General features: G+C 48.5%; 2 protein-coding genes across 4 annotated transcripts in view; one reads left to right on the forward strand and one right to left on the reverse strand.

Moving 5' to 3' along the window:
* The first annotated feature begins 6,301 nt into the window (after nucleotides 1-6,301).
* RXFP3 (relaxin family peptide receptor 3) lies at nucleotides 6,302-13,326 on the forward strand. The gene is given in 4 exon segments (XM_082382498.1): nucleotides 6,302-7,266; nucleotides 7,268-7,568; nucleotides 7,571-7,623; nucleotides 7,625-13,326. Coding segments are annotated over 4 exon segments (1,332 nt in total). The 5' UTR covers nucleotides 6,302-6,330; the 3' UTR covers nucleotides 7,667-13,326.
* A 759-nt stretch (nucleotides 13,327-14,085) lies between these two features.
* Nucleotides 14,086-18,544, reverse strand: part of SLC45A2 (solute carrier family 45 member 2) — a 32,493-nt gene continuing 28,034 nt past the window's right edge. For all 3 annotated transcript variants that reach the window (XM_082382376.1, XM_082382377.1, XM_082382378.1), the window contains exons 6-7: nucleotides 16,626-16,840; nucleotides 14,086-14,342 (exon numbers count right to left, since the gene is read on the reverse strand). In XM_082382376.1, coding sequence (XP_082238502.1) covers nucleotides 14,118-14,342; nucleotides 16,626-16,840 — 440 coding nt within the window. In that variant the 3' untranslated portion in view covers nucleotides 14,086-14,117. The remainder of the gene's footprint in view (nucleotides 14,343-16,625; nucleotides 16,841-18,544) is intronic.

An 18,544-nucleotide genomic window follows, 5' to 3' on the forward strand; every position in this document is an offset into this window, starting at 1 on the left:
CTTCTACCAAAGTCTTTCATTTTCCAGTCTTTCCATCACACTAAATGTCTGTTAACCACCCAAGATGAGGTCATATTGGAAACTACTTTTCCTCTCACTTCTAACCCCTTCCAACCCATCATCATTACCACATCCTGGTGATTCTACTCTCCAAATAAAAATTCAAGTCAGGACTTCTCTCCACCTCCACAGTCACCACCCTTAAGCTGGACTGAATGTTTATGTCCCACCAAAATTCATGGGTTGAAATCCTAACCCTCAATATAATGGTATTAGAAGGTGGGACCTCTGAGAGGTGATTAGGTCATGAGGGTAGAGCCTCTTGCCCCTACTGCAATGGAGGACCCAACATAGAAGAATAGAAGATGACCTTCTATGAACTAGGCCTTCACCAGACACCAAATCTGCCAGTACCTTAATCTTGGACTTCCCAGAATCTGGAACTATAAGAAATAAGTGTTTGTTGTTTAATTGACCTGGTCTCTGGTGTTTTTGTTATAGCAGCCTGAATCGACTAAGGCAAGCTGCCACCATCTCCCACCTAGACTGTTGCAGTAGTCTTTTTCCAGGCTCCCAGTTTGCACCCTTCATGCCTTATAACTGTTTTACCAATCAGTATGGTCTTTATAATGTGTGAACTGGATTGCATAATTCCCCTGCTGTCCTGATTTGGACTCCCCCCAAATCAGATCCAGAACCAAAAATTCTAGTGAAAGTAGTTTATTTGGAAGGAGATCCTTGAAAACACTGAAAGTTAAGTGTGATAGGGAAGGCAAGAAACCCAATAAGCATGTATTGTCAAACAAGTTGCCACTCTGCCAGCTAAAGCTTATCTCTAAACTCTGGGGAATAAGTTAAAACGCATAATCAGAGTTACTCTGACAAAGGGACAAGGAAGCTGGGGTATTTATACACCAACCTCCATCAGTCATTTGTTGTAGGCTCCTCTGAGAGGTGAGAGTGGGAGATTAAGTCCCCACCACCTATAGGCAGCCCCACAAACAAGCAAAGCAGCTTCAGAGAAAGGCCACTGGGAAAGAGTCACAGGAGCTGGTATTTGAGGGTCAAGTTGGCAACTAGGGAAATGGCATGTGAGGAGGGGAGATGGGCAGGGCACCAACAGCATCTCTAAGCCTACTTAAATCCCTCCAGTAGCATGCTCTTGAGTTTCGAATGAAATCCAAACTCTCAATCATGGTCTCCTAGGCTCTGTGTGATCTGACACTTGCTCGTCCTGGTCTCATCACGTGCCATTCCTTCCAGCGTGGTCTCCCACACAGGGTCAACATTGGTTCTTTGCTCTTCGCCTGCTGGAACAACCTACCTAAATCTGTTGGCCAACTAGTCTTTGGAGTTGGAGTAAGAGGACTTTCAACCACCTCCAGACATATTACCCTGCTGTCTTCCTTTTTAAAACAAATATTCTCTTCTGGAACACATGAAAACAAACTTGAGTCCACGTCTGTCTCTCTCTGCCTCCGATATCGCCATTGAGAGGCCTGCAGGAGAAGATGACACCTTTTGGCATGGAGCTGCATATGTGGCTGGCCGATGGCTCAAAAAAGTTGAAGGAAGAGATCTGGTGGGCATTGCAGGAGCTGTGACCCCAGCTGCTGCCCAGCGCCAAAGAGGTGAGCCAGCAGATCACTGAAAATGTGGGCAAGACGCAGCAGTGCCTGTTGTCCTAAGTGGAAATAGCTGCTGCTTCACTTTCACCTCTGCGTCTTTGAAATCCTTGATGATAACACTTATTTCTTCAGGTAGGTGGTATGGTTTTGGTTTACTATTTTGGTAGGTAGAAGCAGTTCTAGTAGCTTCTACTTGGTCTTTCCTACCTTAGTAACAAAGATAATTATTAATTCCAATGGAGACAAAAAGTTGTGAAAGAAAAGAATAACAATCATATACTATATATGGCTCAATTGTTAACGTTTACATAGTCATTACAGTGAAAATGCTGGGGTCGGATCTTTCAAAAGTACAATATAACTAAACTGGGGGGTGTCAGAATGTTGGGAGAAGTGGAAGGAGAGGATGTGTGAAAAAAAAGCTAAACTTTCACCTTCCATGGTAGGGAGTAAAATATTAATGCCTACAATGAAAAAATAAAATACCAATATAAGCATTTCAACCAGAGTTATGCAGTATATAGCAAAAGAATCAGTTAAAAGATTTGAATGTGCCTCTGGGCAAAAGAAATATGGAGGGTCCAGCTGTAGGGGACCTGCAATTTTTTATAATAAGCCCTACGGAACTACATATCTTACTCTTAACAAATGATTCCCATTTTATTGGTGTAAGGTCGGCACTGGGCATCAATATTTTTAAGTGGTTTTAATGTGCAGGTGGCTTTATAGATGGAGGTCTAGCTTAGATAAAAATGAAAGGTTTTTTAAATAAATCAATTCCCTTGAGTTAGACTTGGATATTCTATAGGAGTAGATAGTTAGGGGAAACTTGTAAGTTACCTTTTAAGGAATTGCCTTAGTAGGAAGATTGCATCTGAATGCAGAGTCCAATCAATAGGTGTGACCTGTGCCCATACATGTGAAAAGTCTGAGCTCAGCACTAAGGGCAAACAACGCTGATGATGATACACGCTCTGCCCTGCCAGGCTGACACTCTTAAACAAGATGAGAGATATTCAGAAAGAGCCGCAGCACCTTGATGGGGAGGCATGCCTTAAGAGATGCGCTGATAGAGGGTTCTATGATAATTGAGAGGGGAAAAGATCGATACCTATTCCTCAGAGAATTCAGAAAGCTTCCCCCCAGACAGTAACCTTTTGCCAGTAATATTAAACAGTGTAAGTAACATAGAAATATGTTGAAGTGGGGGAAGAGAGAGATGAGAATAGAGGAAGAACTCACACAAGAACATTGTTAGCAAAGGTACTAACTTGGGAAAACAGACTGGCACGTGTGGCTCCTCAGTAACAAAACTTGACAAACAGATTAATGGGGCAGGGGGAGGGGTAACAGCTGGTTTAAAACCAACTAAAAAAGCCCCTCTTTTAATTTTTCCATAAGGTTGATCCTTATGGATCCACATACAATTTGACAACATTGTCAATTTTCCAAATTTTACGTTGGGAATGTATATGGTAAAATTTTGGTAATATTTTAACAGTATACCTAAATGATATTTGACCATGACTGATATGCCTCTCTCTTTGAATATTTTAGATGCTGGTTGAGAAAAACATGGCCCTTGCCTTTAAGAAAAATGGTCTAGGGCTTCCCTGGTGGCGCAGTGGTTGAGAGTCTGCCTGCCAGTGCAGGGGACATGGGTTCAAGCCCTGGTCTGGGAAGATCCCACATGCCGCGGAGCAACTAGGCCCGTGAGCCACAACTGCTGAGCCTGCGCGTCTGGAGCCTGTGCTCCGCAACAAGAGAGGCCGCGACAGTGAGAGGCCCGCGCACCGCGATGAAGAGTGGCCCCCGCTCGCCACAACTAGAGAAAGCACTCGCACAGAAATGAAGACCTAACACAGCCATAGATAAATAAATAAATAATTTAAAAAAAAAAAGAAAAAAAGAAAAATGGTCTAAAATATCTTAAGGTCATACTGAAAAAGAACTTATTTGAAAAGGGATTTTTTTCTTCCATGACACAGACTTAATTGATACTATAAATTCCTGCTCACAATGTGTGCTTCATTTTCAGAGAACAGATTTGGAAATAAAGAGCCTTCTAGGCTCGGAAGCACTCTGGCAGCATTCTCTGGGAGTCACACTTGGGAAGAGCCTCTCCTAGGGGCTCAGTCTGAGTCCTGCTGCCGAGTACTCAAGGCCTGGCAGACCTCAGGAGCACATGGTCCCCTCTGTCCTACAGTGAAGAAAATATCACTATTGGGCCTAAATGTGATTTTAAGGAAACTTGTTGAGACCCCCTTCTCTTCCTTTGCTTCCAATCCTAGTATGTGATCAACCACCAGTGGACATTAATATTTCTTTGGGACTTAAATATTTTCACATGGAGAGACAGAAAAGGAATAGAAGTTAATCCAGATGTTCCCAAACTTGGTGGAAAATTAGTATCACCTGGAAGAATGTTTTTAAAATGTAGATTGTTGGACCCCTTTCTGACTCCACTGAGAATTAGAATCTCTGTGGCTGCATGGGGCTGGGAGGAGAGCAGCAACTTATATTTTAGCAAGCTCCCCAGCTGACTCAGATGTCACCTGCTCAGCACCTATCCTCAGAATATTTGAAAACCACAATTCCTCCCATGTACATACTAGGAAACCGGGGCAAAAGGCTTTCAGGGTATGCCCTAAGGTTCCTTGTTTTTCAACAGCACCTTGAAATATCTTTTAAACTTTTTTTAAATAAAGGAGAAATAAAAATCTGATGGAGAAAGAGAGAGTAAAAATTTGAGTGAAAAGTAAACTTGAAGATGAGGCTACTAAAGCAGGGATAAGAGATGTACACAGAAGCGACCTGTGTATCGGTCCCGCGCAGAGCTGAGTTTCTCCAGATCAGAACTTCTCAAAGGAAGTGGTTTGGTTTGGTTTTGTTTTTATTAAAGCCTTGGCGCCCTCTAGCGGGTAAACGGAGTAGACCAGAGACTATCGTGAAGCGTGTTCTCCGGAGCTGTGTTCCCGCTTTGGAATCAAGATTGTTTCCGTTTCCCTTCATATGTTTTGGGTACCGCGTTTCTTTTTCACTATGCTTTTTCTATTACCTCTGCTTTAAAGTCACAAACTCTTTACCTCTGTAAGTAAAGTCACGAGCTCGGCAAGAGTGAGGACAGTTACGCGTAAGATACTTTTGTTTCAGTTTAGCCCCGGACAGTGAGGAAAACATTTCGAATTTCTTAAGTTTATCCTAAGAAATGTACATTTTACACCAGAGTGGTTGATCTGGCATTTAAATAAACTGCAATTTAAGAAGTAGTTCAAATGGTTTATGTTGGTTCCCCTTGCCCAAAGGAACTTAAAAGATTCCTTAGAATTTACTTCCACTGGTCTGAAAAAAAAAAAAATCACTGGTTAAGAGTTCTGATTATAATAGTAGTGGAAATAGGGGGCTGGTGGCCAAAAAACAGCCCTATGAAATCCTCTATTCCAACTTCATCAAGGTAGAGTGCGGTTGTATATGAGTAAACAATCTGTTGAAGAGCTCCGGGCTGAGAGCTAAACATCTAATGTCTGTGAAGTCGGCGCACCAATTACATGCTCTGCTTCGCTTCAGTTCTCAGAATACACCAAAGCAGAGGGCAACACCTGAACCCAGAGTTTTGTTATGTGAAGACGCTTTGAGAATCCTGACAGTCACAGACACCAATTAAAGTGGTCAGCTAATTCATAAGGGGAAGTGGAGCTGGCGTTTGTGTATTCAGGAAGAGCCCTCATCTGATTTAACGTCTGGGCATGAAAAAAGAGGCCACTATCATTGCTTTTAAAAAGAAAAATGGGCAGAAGATTGTGCATTTGGGAGTGAGAAAGAAAAAATTCTAATAGTTATGTTTGAGAATAAGAAAGGAAAAGCGATCGCAAATCAAAGCCGACTTTCTCCAGCAACATAGGAAAATAAAGGGTTAGGGCCATTTCCTTTTGAAACTGAAGAGGAAAAGGGAAATTGGCCGCTGGGCTCTTCGTGCCGCGCACCTCTCCCCGCTCCCCCGCGGCGGGCGCGGCGAAGTTCAGCACCTCGGAAAGCGCCCCCTCTCCCGGCGCGGGGGTTACGCAGGCTCCTTGGGAGCCCGCGCGGCCTCGGTTTGGCGGGTGGAATGCAACTCGCGGGAACGCTGTGGGCAACTCCCTGGGAGCTGACAACAGCGGAGAGACGGAGACGCGAAGCAGCGAGGGCAGCATCGAAAGCCCTCCAGAGAGTCAGAGCGAGGTACAGAACTCTGTTCAGAAACGTCGTCCGCGCAACTGCGGGGAAAGCGACAAAGGTATTTGAAAGAGAAGGAGAGAGCCCCCAATAGCGGCCTTGAGCAGCAGGGCGGGTATGCGCTAGTGACCAAGTGACAGCGGGAAACGCAGGGGGCAAAGTCTGACTCTTACAGTAGGGACCCGGAGACTGCCACCTTGGCCGGAGAACCTTTAGACGCCGACCGCTCGCCTTAGATGCTGTGCTCCTCTGCTCTCGAATTCCCCTTCCGAACAGACGCTCAGCGCAACTCTCGCGCCCAAGGCCAAGCTCCGCTCGCCGGGGACTCGCCTGGCGCCCTGGTCCTAGGCGCTCTCTTCCGCGGCTGCTTTGAAAGCCCCCAGGCACGCCGGAACCCCGGGAGAGCTGGACTCCCTTAGGGCTTATCTCCCGAAACCTGACCTAGAGGCACCTGCGCAGGCAGGTGGCCGCTGCAGCCGCGAAAGCCACCATGAATAAGGCGGCTGGCGGGGACGAGCTCGCAGAACTCTTCAGTCTGATCCCGGACCTTCCGCAGGTGACCAACACTAGCGGCAACGCGTCGCTGCAGCTCCAGGACTTGTCGTGGGAGCTGGGGCTAGAGTTGCCGGCCGGCGCGGCGCCAGGGCATCCCCCCGGCGGCGGGGCAGAGAGCGCGGACGCCGAGGCCCGGGTGAGGACCCTTATCAGCGTGGTGTACTGGGTGCTTTGCGCGTTGGGGCTGACGGGCAACCTGCTGGTGCTCTACCTGATAAAGAGTAGGCAGGGCTGGCGCCAGTCCTCCATCAACCTCTTCGTCACCAACCTGGCGCTGACGGACTTTCAGTTCGTGCTCACCCTGCCCTTCTGGGCTGTGGAAAACTCCCTCGACTTCAGACGGCCTTTTGGCAAGGCCACGTGTAAGATCGTATGCACAGTGACGTCCGTGAACATGTACGCCAGCGTCTTCTTTCTCACCTCCATGAGCGTGGCGCGCTACCCCTCGGTGGCCTTGGCTCTTAAGAGCCACCGGACCCGAGGGCACGGCCGGGGCGACTGCTACGGCCGGGGCGACTGCTGCGGCCGGAGCCTGGGGGACAGCTGCCGCTTCTGGGCCAAAACACCGTGCGTGTTGATCTGGGCCTCGGCCGCGCTGCCCAAAGCCATCTTCTCCACCACGATCGAGGTGATGGGCGAGGAGCTGTGCCTGGTGCGCTTCCCGGGCAAGTTGCTGGGCCGCGACAGGCAGTTCCGGCTGGGCCTCCACCACGTGCAGAAGGTGCTGCCGGGCTCCGTGCCGCCAATGGGCATCATCAGCCTGTGCTATCCGCTGCTGGTGCGCTTCACCTGCGACCACCGCGTGGCAGGGACCGAAGTAGGAGCCTCAGCAGCCGGGGCAGGCCTGGCCAGAGCCAGCGCCCGGAGACTCTTCCAAGGCCACCAAATCAGTGACCATCGTGGTCCTATCCTTCGTCCTGTGTTGGCTGCCTAATCAGGCACTCGCCACCTGGAGCATCCTCATCGAGCTCAACGCGGTGCCCTTCAGCCAAGAGTACTTCCTGTGCCAGGTATACGCGTTGCCGGCGAGCGTGTGCCTGGCGCACTCCAACAGCTGTCTCAACCCCATCCTCTACTGCCTCGTGCGCCGCGAGTTCCGCAAAGCGCTCGAGAATCTACTGTGGCGCCTCGCGTCGCCTTCTCTCACTAGCATGGGCCCTTTCGCCGCCGCCAACAGGCCGCGGAGCCCGACATGCTCTACTATCCGCCCGGCGTGGTGGTCTACAGCGGGGGGGCGCTACGACCTGCTGCCCAGCAGCTCCGCCTACTGACGCAGGCTGAGGCCCGGGGTACGCAGAAACTGCCAAGTGGCCTTCCCTCGGCGGAAAAGAGTAGAGCGGATTAGGGGTTGCTGGGGGCCCCCGGATCAAGAGGTAGGAGGGACGAGGAGAGAGAGAAGCACAAAAGAGCAGCCTATGAAGTGGCCGGGGGACCTTGTCCGGAGAGGGGAGGCTGCGAACCCAGGTGGAGAGAGGAAGGTGGCAAAGTGGCCGAGACCAGCCTCAACGGACCGAGCCACCAGCCTCCGTCCCCCTTGTCTCCACGCACACCCCTTCCTCTCCTTATGCTGTCAACGCTGGGCAGTGTGGGGCGCCCAGAAGCGGGAAAAGGCATCGGGAATGTAAAGCAGTTCGGGGACAAGGAAGAGGGCCTCAGCCAAATGGCGCGCAGACAACTGAGCGCACTTATTCCAGCGACTCCCCCCACCCCCGCCCCGGCTCTTGAAAGGGACCTCAAGGTGCATCCAGTCGGGTGAGCCACTCACAAAACCTTTGCACCTTGGCTCCGGGACTGCCCGGGCGCGAAGGTCTGATTTGCTGCTTGGCTGAGCGGAGAGCCTAGAGTATGGGACCAGGAAACTTCTTCGGAGTGGGAAGACAGCAGTGACAATCTTGTTCCGCGCTCCGGAGAAGTGCACCGCGAGAGAGCCACCTCCCCCTCCCGTGGGGCGTATGGTTTATCACTTGGGATGCGGAGAGCGGACACACGCGGAGCCCGACTGAGACCCTGCACGGCCTCTGCGCTCACAGGTCGCCGAGACCAAAACCCTCCGGCGTGCGTGTGAGAGCCCCTTCGCGGGGCAGTGGAGTCTCTGCGGGAGGGAGCGGACGCAGTGTAGTTCGAGGGGCTGAATAGAGAGACCTCTTCAGGCTACGACCCCTAAAGGAGAAAGGGGGGCTCTCTTGGTCCCCCAGCAGCGACTGCGCCGTGCGCTGGAAGCTGGGCGTCTGGGTTCCCCTGAGAGCCGTGTGGGTACCTGGAGACACTCCTTGCGTTCGGGGCTGCGCGCTGCAAGTGAGCTGTGCCCAGGAGCAACTTGAACAGGTCTGAGTAGACACGTTACTGGGACTGGGGACTCTTCTGCAGCCTCTGCCTCCTCACTCTTTGGGAATCGGAAGGCCGGTTTTATTGAGGCTCTGGACCAGCGAGTAGGGGGATCGTTCGGCCACGTTTTTCGTTGGCTTAGATGGAAGATTAAGAGATGCTGTAGAAATGTGGTTCCTGAAACCCAAATTCCTGGAAGCTGGAGTCTGATCTTTCAAGGGGGAGTTGTGGGGTGGGAAGGGGAATGGGAGACTCAAGTAAAATCTGTCCTAAAGGGAAAAGAGTACTGAGAGTCTGTTTTGAGGGGATCGCCAGGATTTCAGGTGTGGGGTTTCTTATTGTTCATAACGTCGAGGAGAGAAGGCAGGGAATCAGAATTCCCAAAGGACTCTACCTTAACCCAGTTCCATTCATTCTAAGGAGTGCTCAGCACGTTGACATGCATGATGAATTCTTCCTTAACCCCCAGTGTATGGGACCATCTGAAGGTTGACACATTTCTCATAACAATTCCGTTCTGGTCACGGCAGAGTAGTCCTTTCTTGAGGCTGCTCAGAGAGCGGGGATTGAACAAACTACCCATCCAGCTGCCAGTTTTGACAGAGGTGCTACTGTTGTTCTCTTTGGCGACCTAGTTTGGGATCAAGAAACAGGTAATGTAGGCACCTACTGATGTGCTTATTTTAATACCACAAATAATCATTATACAAACATGTCTGCTTAAATAGCCTCTGGTACTGTCAATTGTTTTGTGATTTTGTTGGAAATTCCCAGTAGCGTCTGAGATTTAAGGCTCAGAATGTGAACTGCGCGGCCCCAGCGTCCCTGGCCCTGCTTTCTGTTAACATACACAGTGCAAAAACTCAGACCTTGCCACAAAACCAAAAGCTGCCTGACATCCTCAATCCTGAGCAGCCTTGAGAAGTTACCTTTTTTAGAAAACAGAAAAATGCTTTTGTTTAAAAGTAGTCAAATTAGTCTCTCTTTGCCCTTTAGAAAGAAAACTTGATATTGATATTGAGGACCAATGGGCTAATAAAAATTGAACTGTAAGCCCCCCATGTCTCCAAAATACAAAATAAATGAACAAGTAAACACCCACAAAGAACAAATAGTAGCATGGTAGCGTATCTATGTGTAACGCTGATATTAGACATTTACGGAGAGATTCTCTTTATTAAAGCAACTTGCCATTTCAATTTTGACGATAAAATAAGGTGTGGGTAGCCCAGGATTTTGGGGAAAATATGTTGAAGTGTGTGCTTCTGGTATGATGGGCACTAGAAAAACAGAAGGGGCTGGGGGCAAGGACTTCATGAAAAAACTCTATGAAACGAGTCACCTTGTCCCCATCCAAACCTGAGGACTCCTGAGAACACGGCTGGAGGGAGCAAAGACCAAGATTTCTGTATGCCACAAGGACAAAAGCATCAACAAGGAAATGGTCAAATCCAGTTGACATCAGCAATTTATTTTTTGAATGCTTGTTGTGTGCCTAGCTCTATCCTGAGTGCTGGGATCACAAACACATTCCTGACATTTAGAAGGGGACAGCGCCATGTACACAAGGCAAATGAGTCATGGGACAGTGAGTTGAATGTCATAGTAAGGGCTAAAAGAAAGTGCTATCTATAGGAACACGGGGATGAAAAGCTTGATTGTACTGGGGGATCAGAGACTTCCTGTCCAAAGCAGTATTTGAGATGGACCTAGGAATATAGGTACAATTTAGATGGGCAGATCTGGCAGTTGAGACAGGGAGTGGGCATATAGAGAGGGCGTCTGAAGCTGAGGAAATGCAGTGATGGGAGGCTTTGAGGTTGGAATGCCAGGTGCATGGTGGGGGAGGGAAGCAAAGCAGTGTGGCTTCCCTTTCTCCTGCAGGATTTCTGTGAAGAATGTAGATATCCCTATACTTGCTTTATTTGTCTGGGACGGAGACATTTTTGTCTCAGAGAGGACATGTCATTGGTATACTAAGAACAAGTACTTAGGTTCCCAAAGGTGGTTAAAGGCTTTTGAAACTGGATTCTATTCACTCATTCAAACCTCAGTGAAGTTAAGGGAGTAAAGTATTTGAATATTTGAGTGTGACTGTGTGTGTGTGTGTGTGTGTTTGTGTATGTGTGAGAGAGAGAGACAGAGGCTGTGTGCTCTAGCTCCCTTCTTCATCCCATAACCCATCCAGTGTTCCATCTGAAAAGAGCTTCCCGTGTAATAAAGACCAGGCCCTGATGCCCTGTGGTTGGTCAGAGATGACTACTCTTGACTTCTTGGGGGTCCAGGTAAGAGGACCCTCAGCTGTAGGTCACCCTCCCGGCTCACCCAGTCATTCATTTCAAAATCTTTAATCACCTGAGCAGTCCTTGGAGAAATGATCAGGAAATAAACACTGAACTCAGCAAATAATTCCATTTCCACAGCTTGCAGAGGTCAAGAAGAGGTAGGTGAAGCAGGAGAGGCGGCTGGGTGCTGTTTCTCTCACAATGCTGGGTGCTGTGTCACGTGGGGTCCTGGAAGCCCTGGCTCCTCTTCACCCCACACTGTGGGGTTGGGGGCAGGTGTTCTCCCTGGTCACTCCTCTAAGTCAGTCATGACCCTGCTGTGCTTAGATGGATAACGTGACGGGGAGAGGGAGGAAGGAAGACTGGGGAAGATGGAATATTTTTGCATGTGAATGTGGTAACTTCATTTGGGAGCAAATATACCAGTAGAAGGCAGGGGGACCGGATTGGGGGGCAGAAAATAAGTGCCGCTGTGGAGAGGAGGAAAGCAGGGCGCAGAGGTTGATAAGTGAAGCAATAGCACGCTCAGTTCTGAGGAGAAAGTTCAGCCCAGTCTGGAAAAAATTAATCTGGAGAAAATGGGATAAACTGTGGGAGCCCAGAGAGCCTGTGGCCAGATAAGCGAGCTGCGTGTTCTGCAGGAGGCAGGAAGGAGTGACCGCTCCGGTGTAAGTCCCTGCCTTCCTTCCCCTCACCCCCACACACACACAAACTAGAAGGGCCCAGATCCACAGGGGTGCCCCCGATGTACCGCCCCACACGCTAGCACTGCCCCAGCCACGACCCAAGAGCAGCAGAGATCAGGCTCTTAAAACAAAACGGAGGCAACCAAGAGAACTGCAGCAGCCTGGAAGCCCAAAAGTAGCGAGAGGAGAGTGAGTGCGAGAGAATACAGACGCAGCCTGAGACGACTGCAGAAACTGGGAAGGAGAGGGAGGCCGCCATGCGGTGACAGTGGATCTGGCCTTGCCCTTCAGCTGGTACTTTTTGGTACTCCCCTCAGACCGGGGCAGCCAGGACCCCTGCCCTGGCTCTGATTATTAGAGGGCACTGCTCTGTCCTCCCCTCCCACCTGTACCCCTTCCCACATGGCAAGGAATCCAGAGCCGCCTGGAGCCTGAACTCCACACCCACACCTTCTAGATTACACTCCGGTACCCAAGACGTCAGAATTCCCCATCTAAGTGGCCCTGAGTCTACAAGGGCTCCGGGGGTCCTGTCCTCCGGAAGGTGAACGCCGCCGCTGAGCCTCTGCACACTTAGGTGTGAGGGGAGGCCGAGGGCGGCTGTTTGCAGGTGTGGTAGAGGCTGGAGGGGTTGGAAGGCTGTGGGTGTGCAGGTGTCCAGGTGCACACAAGGGCCCTCACAGTGCTGGGTGGGGCTAAGGGTGGGGGGAGGAGGGATGGGCCTTCATCAGCGTTCTCACCCTGGGCCCCGGAAAGCAGAAGTTGGCAGTGGGCCTGTGCCCCTTGTGCCCCCAGCAGTTTTGCGAAAGAGAACCCAAAGAACCCCCAGAGCACGGTTCCTCTTCTCAGAAGCCCTACCCCCAAATGAGCTGACACTGCAGGGGCCTGGCCACGCTACCAAACCATCCGTCCTTCTACACAGGAGAAAAACCAGAGAACAGCCCAAATCCCCATGTTCCTGTTCTCAGAGCAGCTCATTTCCTTTCTCCAAATTCCCTCCTAACATGGGAGGTTTTGATAAGCTAGAAATTCACCGGAGGCAACGACTACACTATCAGACTCTAAGATGAGGCAGGAGGAGGAACCACAAACATTTTTTTAACCTGTCAAAACATGGGGGCCAATCGTTCTGCACCGCTCAGGCACATCTGGTGTTATTCAGACAAACACTTATGAAAGACTGCGGATGGCAGGATCGAGGTCTGGGAGAGCAGGATGGTGAGCCTTCAGAAATAGTGACAATGGCTATCATTTCTCTAGTGCAGACCGACTGCCAGCCTAAGCGCTGCTCTTACCGGAAACAGCAGAGCCGGAGAGCCTGGGGTCGAGGCCCAGCTCTGCCACTTAGGAGTGGCGTAGCTTCCGACGAGTTCTGTAATGCCTCTCTGCCTCAGTTTCCTCATCTGTAAAATGGAGATCAGTAACAGCAGCCTCTCTCAAGATTGCTGTGTTAACACAGGTTAAACGCTGAGAATGGTGGTAAGCACTCCATAAGTGTTACGTATTACAAATGGTCACAACTCTCTGGGGTAGGAATCATTACCCCAAATGTACAGATGAACGAGTGTGGCTTGGGAGGGTCTGTAGTTTGCTGGGGAGCGGCAAAGCCAGGATCCCAAACCAGCCCGGCTCTAAAGCTCATGGTCTCTCTATTAAACCACGCTGCTGTCAAGAACTCTGGCTTCACCTGGAGAAGAGAAATGGGAGGCAGTTCTTTGAAAGGCTTCCATAGAGACTCCAGCGGCTGGGACAAAAGTGCAGACTGGAGAGAAAGATTTTTACTGTGTCAATAATATGAGCTGTTTCAAAGCGGTAAATCCTCCAGCGTGAGATGCTCAAGCAGACTTGTCAGGGATATTATAAATTAGCATGAATTAATTACGAGCCAGTTAAATATGAATTAAAGATGAGTGAATGAATATCTTTAAATAAATCATTGGCAATATTTTGAGTTACAGTGAATTTGATGAAAAATATGATCCCCCCAGCCGACTATACATGGACACCAGGTTTTAAAAAAAATCACATCACAGAATAAATCCCAGCATCACAGGGACGTGCTAGTCTGCTTCTCAGGTTTCATCAAGGCCTGAAATGCCCTGTGGAAAACAGGCCCTGCCTCTCCATTCCGCTGCACTGAGACGGAGGGAGAAAGGCGCGGGGAGGTTCTGTCACCCACACTAGCCCTTCGCCCCCAGTGAACGGAGGCATAGCCCAGTCTCTCCTAAGACAAATGATGCCTGAAATAGGGAAACGGATGTGCAGAGGGCTGGCTGAGAGTGAGGGGTGGGCAGATCACCGCAGCTGAAGTCATAACACGCGGCATCCAATGGGCAGATACAAACAGTGCAGAGCTAAAGAAAAGATCGATTTCCTGCCCTGTGCTCCACTGTGTCTGGGGTTAGGAACGATGTCTCTTTATTGACCTAATCCATATATCTAACAAAGAGAGCCACAAAGCAACAGCCCATCAGTGCCACCGCGGAGGCTGTGATCACCACGACGACGACGCTCCCGGCCGTGTTGACCAGAAGGCCCAGGCCACCTCCGACCAGGATCTGAGCCAGCTGCACCATGCAGGTGAGGGTGGCGCAGTCCACGCCCTGCCCTCTCGCGCTGCCGTCCGGGCCCCCGCCCCGGGCCTGCTGCCTCTGCAAGGGAAGCACAGGAACAGCATTTGATCTGCACCAACTGTTCTTCAGGGCAGAAGGCAGCAAGCAAACTTTTTCTATAGAAAGCCAGATAATAAATACTTGCAGCTTGTGGGTTGTATGATCTCGGTTGCAACTACACCACTCTGCCGTTGCGGGGCAAAAGCAGCCACAGAACATAAACAAGTTGGCATTCCAACAGAACTCTATGACACAGGTATTTAAATTTCATGTAATTTTCCCTTGTCACAAATATTATCCTTCCACTGATGTTTTAAAAATCATTTTTAAATTGTCAAAGAATTCCTAGAATTCCTGTCGTGTCTGTACACGACAGGCTGTACAGAAAAGCAGGTGGCAGACCTCGTTTGGCCAAGAAGACAGTTTATCAACTCCTGATTCAAGCTCCACCCCACTGCCTGCACCTTTCTTCCCCACCTGCCACAAAGTCTTAAATTCCACCGTTCACACCTATGGGAGCAAAATGGTTAAGAACGCAAAATTATCTCTTCCTAAGAAGTCAGTAAATACAGTGCGGTAGAAGCTCAATAAATACCCCATTCCTTCTCTTCCTTAGTGTTTAAAGTTCAAACATTTTTAGAAGGATGTTGAATCACAGATATGTGTAGGGGAAGCAACATAAAAAAGCAATTCAACCTTTCAAAATATGGTTGCTTTTTGCTTAGTAGATTAATATTTGATTACTGTTTGATATTTGGTCAGAATTGGTTGATAACATTGCCATTTATTGGGTATCATATATGTGCTAGGCCTTGTGCAAGGCTCTTTTACCTACACTATCTTGTTTCATTTAATTTTCCAACAACTTTCTAAGGTGGGTGTGTCATTCCCATTTCATTGATTAGAAAACTAAGGCTCTGAGAGTCTGAATGATAATTCCTATACTATTAAATGAAAAAAAATCATTGTGCAGGAAAACGCACATTATCCTTTGAATAAGAAAGGGGAAATAAGATAATAGATTCATAATCGCTGGATTTTCATTAAAAGATACTGGAAAAATAGACAAAAACCTGATGAGAGTGGTTACATGTAGGAGCCCAGGGTGGGGAGGTGGGGACAGGGAACGAGTGGAGGGAGGGGTAGGCGGGAGCCACATGAGGCACACTTGTATGTCACTGTGGTCGTTGAACCACGTGATTGAATTACCCCATCTAAACATGAACTCATTTTGAGTGATATCTAATAAATAAACGAATAAGATCCCCAGTATCACAAAGCTGTCAAAAGGGGGAGGCAGGATTTGAATCCAGGGTTCTCTGAGTTCAAAGCCTCTGTGTTTTGGGCCTAGTACCATCCAACTCCCTCTTGGAGGGATAGTTCTTTATGATAGCTGTCTCTTTAGCAGCAAAGCACCTGCCGTGCGCTGAAACATTAGTGACCATGTCTGCCAGGGAAGATGACAGCTACAACTCTTGTTTAAAAGGTTTTAACACCTGGTGCAACTCTCTCCTGCTGTGTTTACCAGATCAAATGATGAAAAAGGAGGCCAGCGTTGCAGTCACATGGACACGTGTTCAGCGTTTTTGCAGTTTCCTACTGTGATGGATTAAGCTAATAGCCATCTCTTTAACTTTTACAGTTAAAGAAATGTAAGCCTATTTTCAGGGGGAAAAGTTGCATATTTGGATAAGAAAACGTGGTAATCTTAGAGCAGAAATACCAAACCTAGTGCTTTTTTAGGGCAACATAGGGTCTTGCCCTCTGGCTTGAGTTCCGAGATGGAGATGGGGCGGGCCTCCCTTGAGGCAGCTGGTGAGATGACCACCTGCGACCAGCTTTCCTCCCTGCACACAGGGCATGACTTACTAAAACCCGGACTTCCGAGGAAAACGTTGCTCAACCAGTAACTCCCGGAAATTGCACCAGGCACCTCCGCAGTGGTTGAGGGCCGGGGCCCTCGTGTGGCATCCAGAAACACTGCAGGTACGCTGGACATGTCATGAGCCCAGTTTCCCTTGCTTTGTCTCTGTGTGATTGTGGGCTGGTTTCTCAGCATTACCCCACCTTTCCTAATCTGACAAATGGGGGTAATGGTACCTGCCCGACTGCTCCCAGGTGCACAGGGCTTCAGAGTAAGGAGGGGGTGGGCTGGGAAAGTGGTCAGGCCTTGGCTAGACCATCGTTACATCTGGCTGGACATTTTAGTGCCGCTGTTTCAAGAAGCCCTGTTTTCCAGCTCTGCTCTACATTTTCCTAGCAAGTTCCCCCAGCCTCCAGGTGAGTCCGGGCGTCACTCAGTGCAGAGGTTCAGCAACGCACCTGCTTCTCCTGCTCCTCTCGGTGGTACGCGGTGATGAGGTTAAAAGGCACGGTGTACAGGGTGCTGGACATCACGCCAAACAAGGTGCATATGACCAGGGTGGAGTAGACATTCGGGAAGAGCCCGATGACGCCCGTCCCCAGGCCAAACAGCAAATACCCCATGAAGTAAAGACCCTTTAATCCGATGTAGGGAACCAAAGCTTTCTGAAAGTCTGTGTGTGGGGAGAAGAGAGGGAGAAATTACAGCTGGCAGTGCCTCACATCATCTCATAATTTCAGACAACCTTTCCTTTTGAAGATTCACTTTTTTTAGCCTTCCTTTAATACTGAGTCAGGAACAGAAGAACCTATTTTTCTGTACTTGAAAACAGCTGGCTTTTGGAATAAGTTTTGAATCCTTTGTGTAAAGAAGAACTGGAGATTGCCTTGCTGGGTTGATTTTCTTTTCTGCAGAGAAGGACCAGGCACTGTGTACTGGGCAGCTGAATAGCAACGGGATGCAAAAGAGGCGATTGAAAAGCCCGCCTTGGTTATGGGACCCTGGGGCTTCAAGCCATGGAAGAAAAGCGGGGATCTTTCGATTGACAGAGATCTAGCCTAACAAGACAAAAATGACAGTCCAGGTCTCTATTAGCCCCACAGCCCAAAGTCAGGTTGGAGGAAATTAACACAACCAGATTGCACAGAATGATCCAACTCATTCAGTTTCTTTGCCCCACCTGAATGCCATCTGCACAACCTGAGAAGGAAGTAAAGAACGTACATCACCTGTAGATGCTCTCCCTGCCTTGCCAGCCCTTCCCAGGCTGGTCAGGGGGTCCTGCTGCACCGGGCAAGTCCCCCTCGCTGGCGCCTTCATCCTCTATGGGCAAGTTCCACAACTTCTCAAACCCTCAGTTTCCTCATCAGAAAATGGAACTAATAAAACCCTTCTTGGTGGTTGTTATCAGGATCAAACGAAGTAAAACGTCTAGGAAATCACCCAGCCCAGTGCCAAGCACACAGAAGACATCCAGTTAATGGTGGCTATCATTACTTCAATAAATACAGAGTTTGCTGAATATAGTTGACTCTTAACTGGGCTCCCCTCCCAGCAGGTAAACTTGGCTTGCTCATAAAGAACTCATGGTAGAGCTCATTTTTTAAAATTGGAAATTCAGCTTAAAACATTTTACTATGTTTTCCACCACAGTAGGGAAAGTCCCTAAAAAAAAACCTTTATCTTCCTTTTTTAATCAGTTATTTTTCTTTTTTTTTACTTTTTATTTTATATTGGAGTATAGTTGATTAACAATGTTGTGATAGTTTCAGGTGTACAGCATAGTGATTCAGTTATACATACACATGTATCTATTCTTTTTCAAATTCTTTTCCCATTTAGGTTGTTACATAATACATGTCGATCCCAAGCTCCCTAACTATCCCTCCGCCCTCCCCCTTCCACCCCTGGTAACCATAAGTTCTTTCTCTAAGTCTGTGTCTGTTTCTGTTTTGTAAATAAGTTCATTTGTATCATTTTTTTTTAGATTCCACATATAAGTGATATCATACGATATTTCTGTTTGTCTGACTTACTTCACTCAGTATGACAATCTCTAGGTCCACCCATGTTGCTGCAAATGGCTTTTAATCCGTACTTTCCTTATCTTTCCTCTGCCCCATTCTTCTGGAACACGTGGACCCAGGGGATACACAAATGATACTAGAAATGTGCCTATTCAAGAGTGAAATTTTCCATATCTATTCAAATAATGATTGGATTTACATTGCATAGACAAGAAACCTAATATTTATTACATTTGTATCAATTATGGAAATCTGAAAATGTTAAATGGGCAACATTGCTTCCTCTATTAAATTCATGCCATGCTTGGAGGGCTGTTGTCAAGGTTGAGAATAAAACCATCATAAATTTA

Source organism: Balaenoptera borealis (genome assembly GCF_965194805.1).
Source record: "Balaenoptera borealis genome assembly, chromosome: 2".
NCBI classification, from domain to species: Eukaryota; Metazoa; Chordata; class Mammalia; order Artiodactyla; family Balaenopteridae; genus Balaenoptera; species Balaenoptera borealis.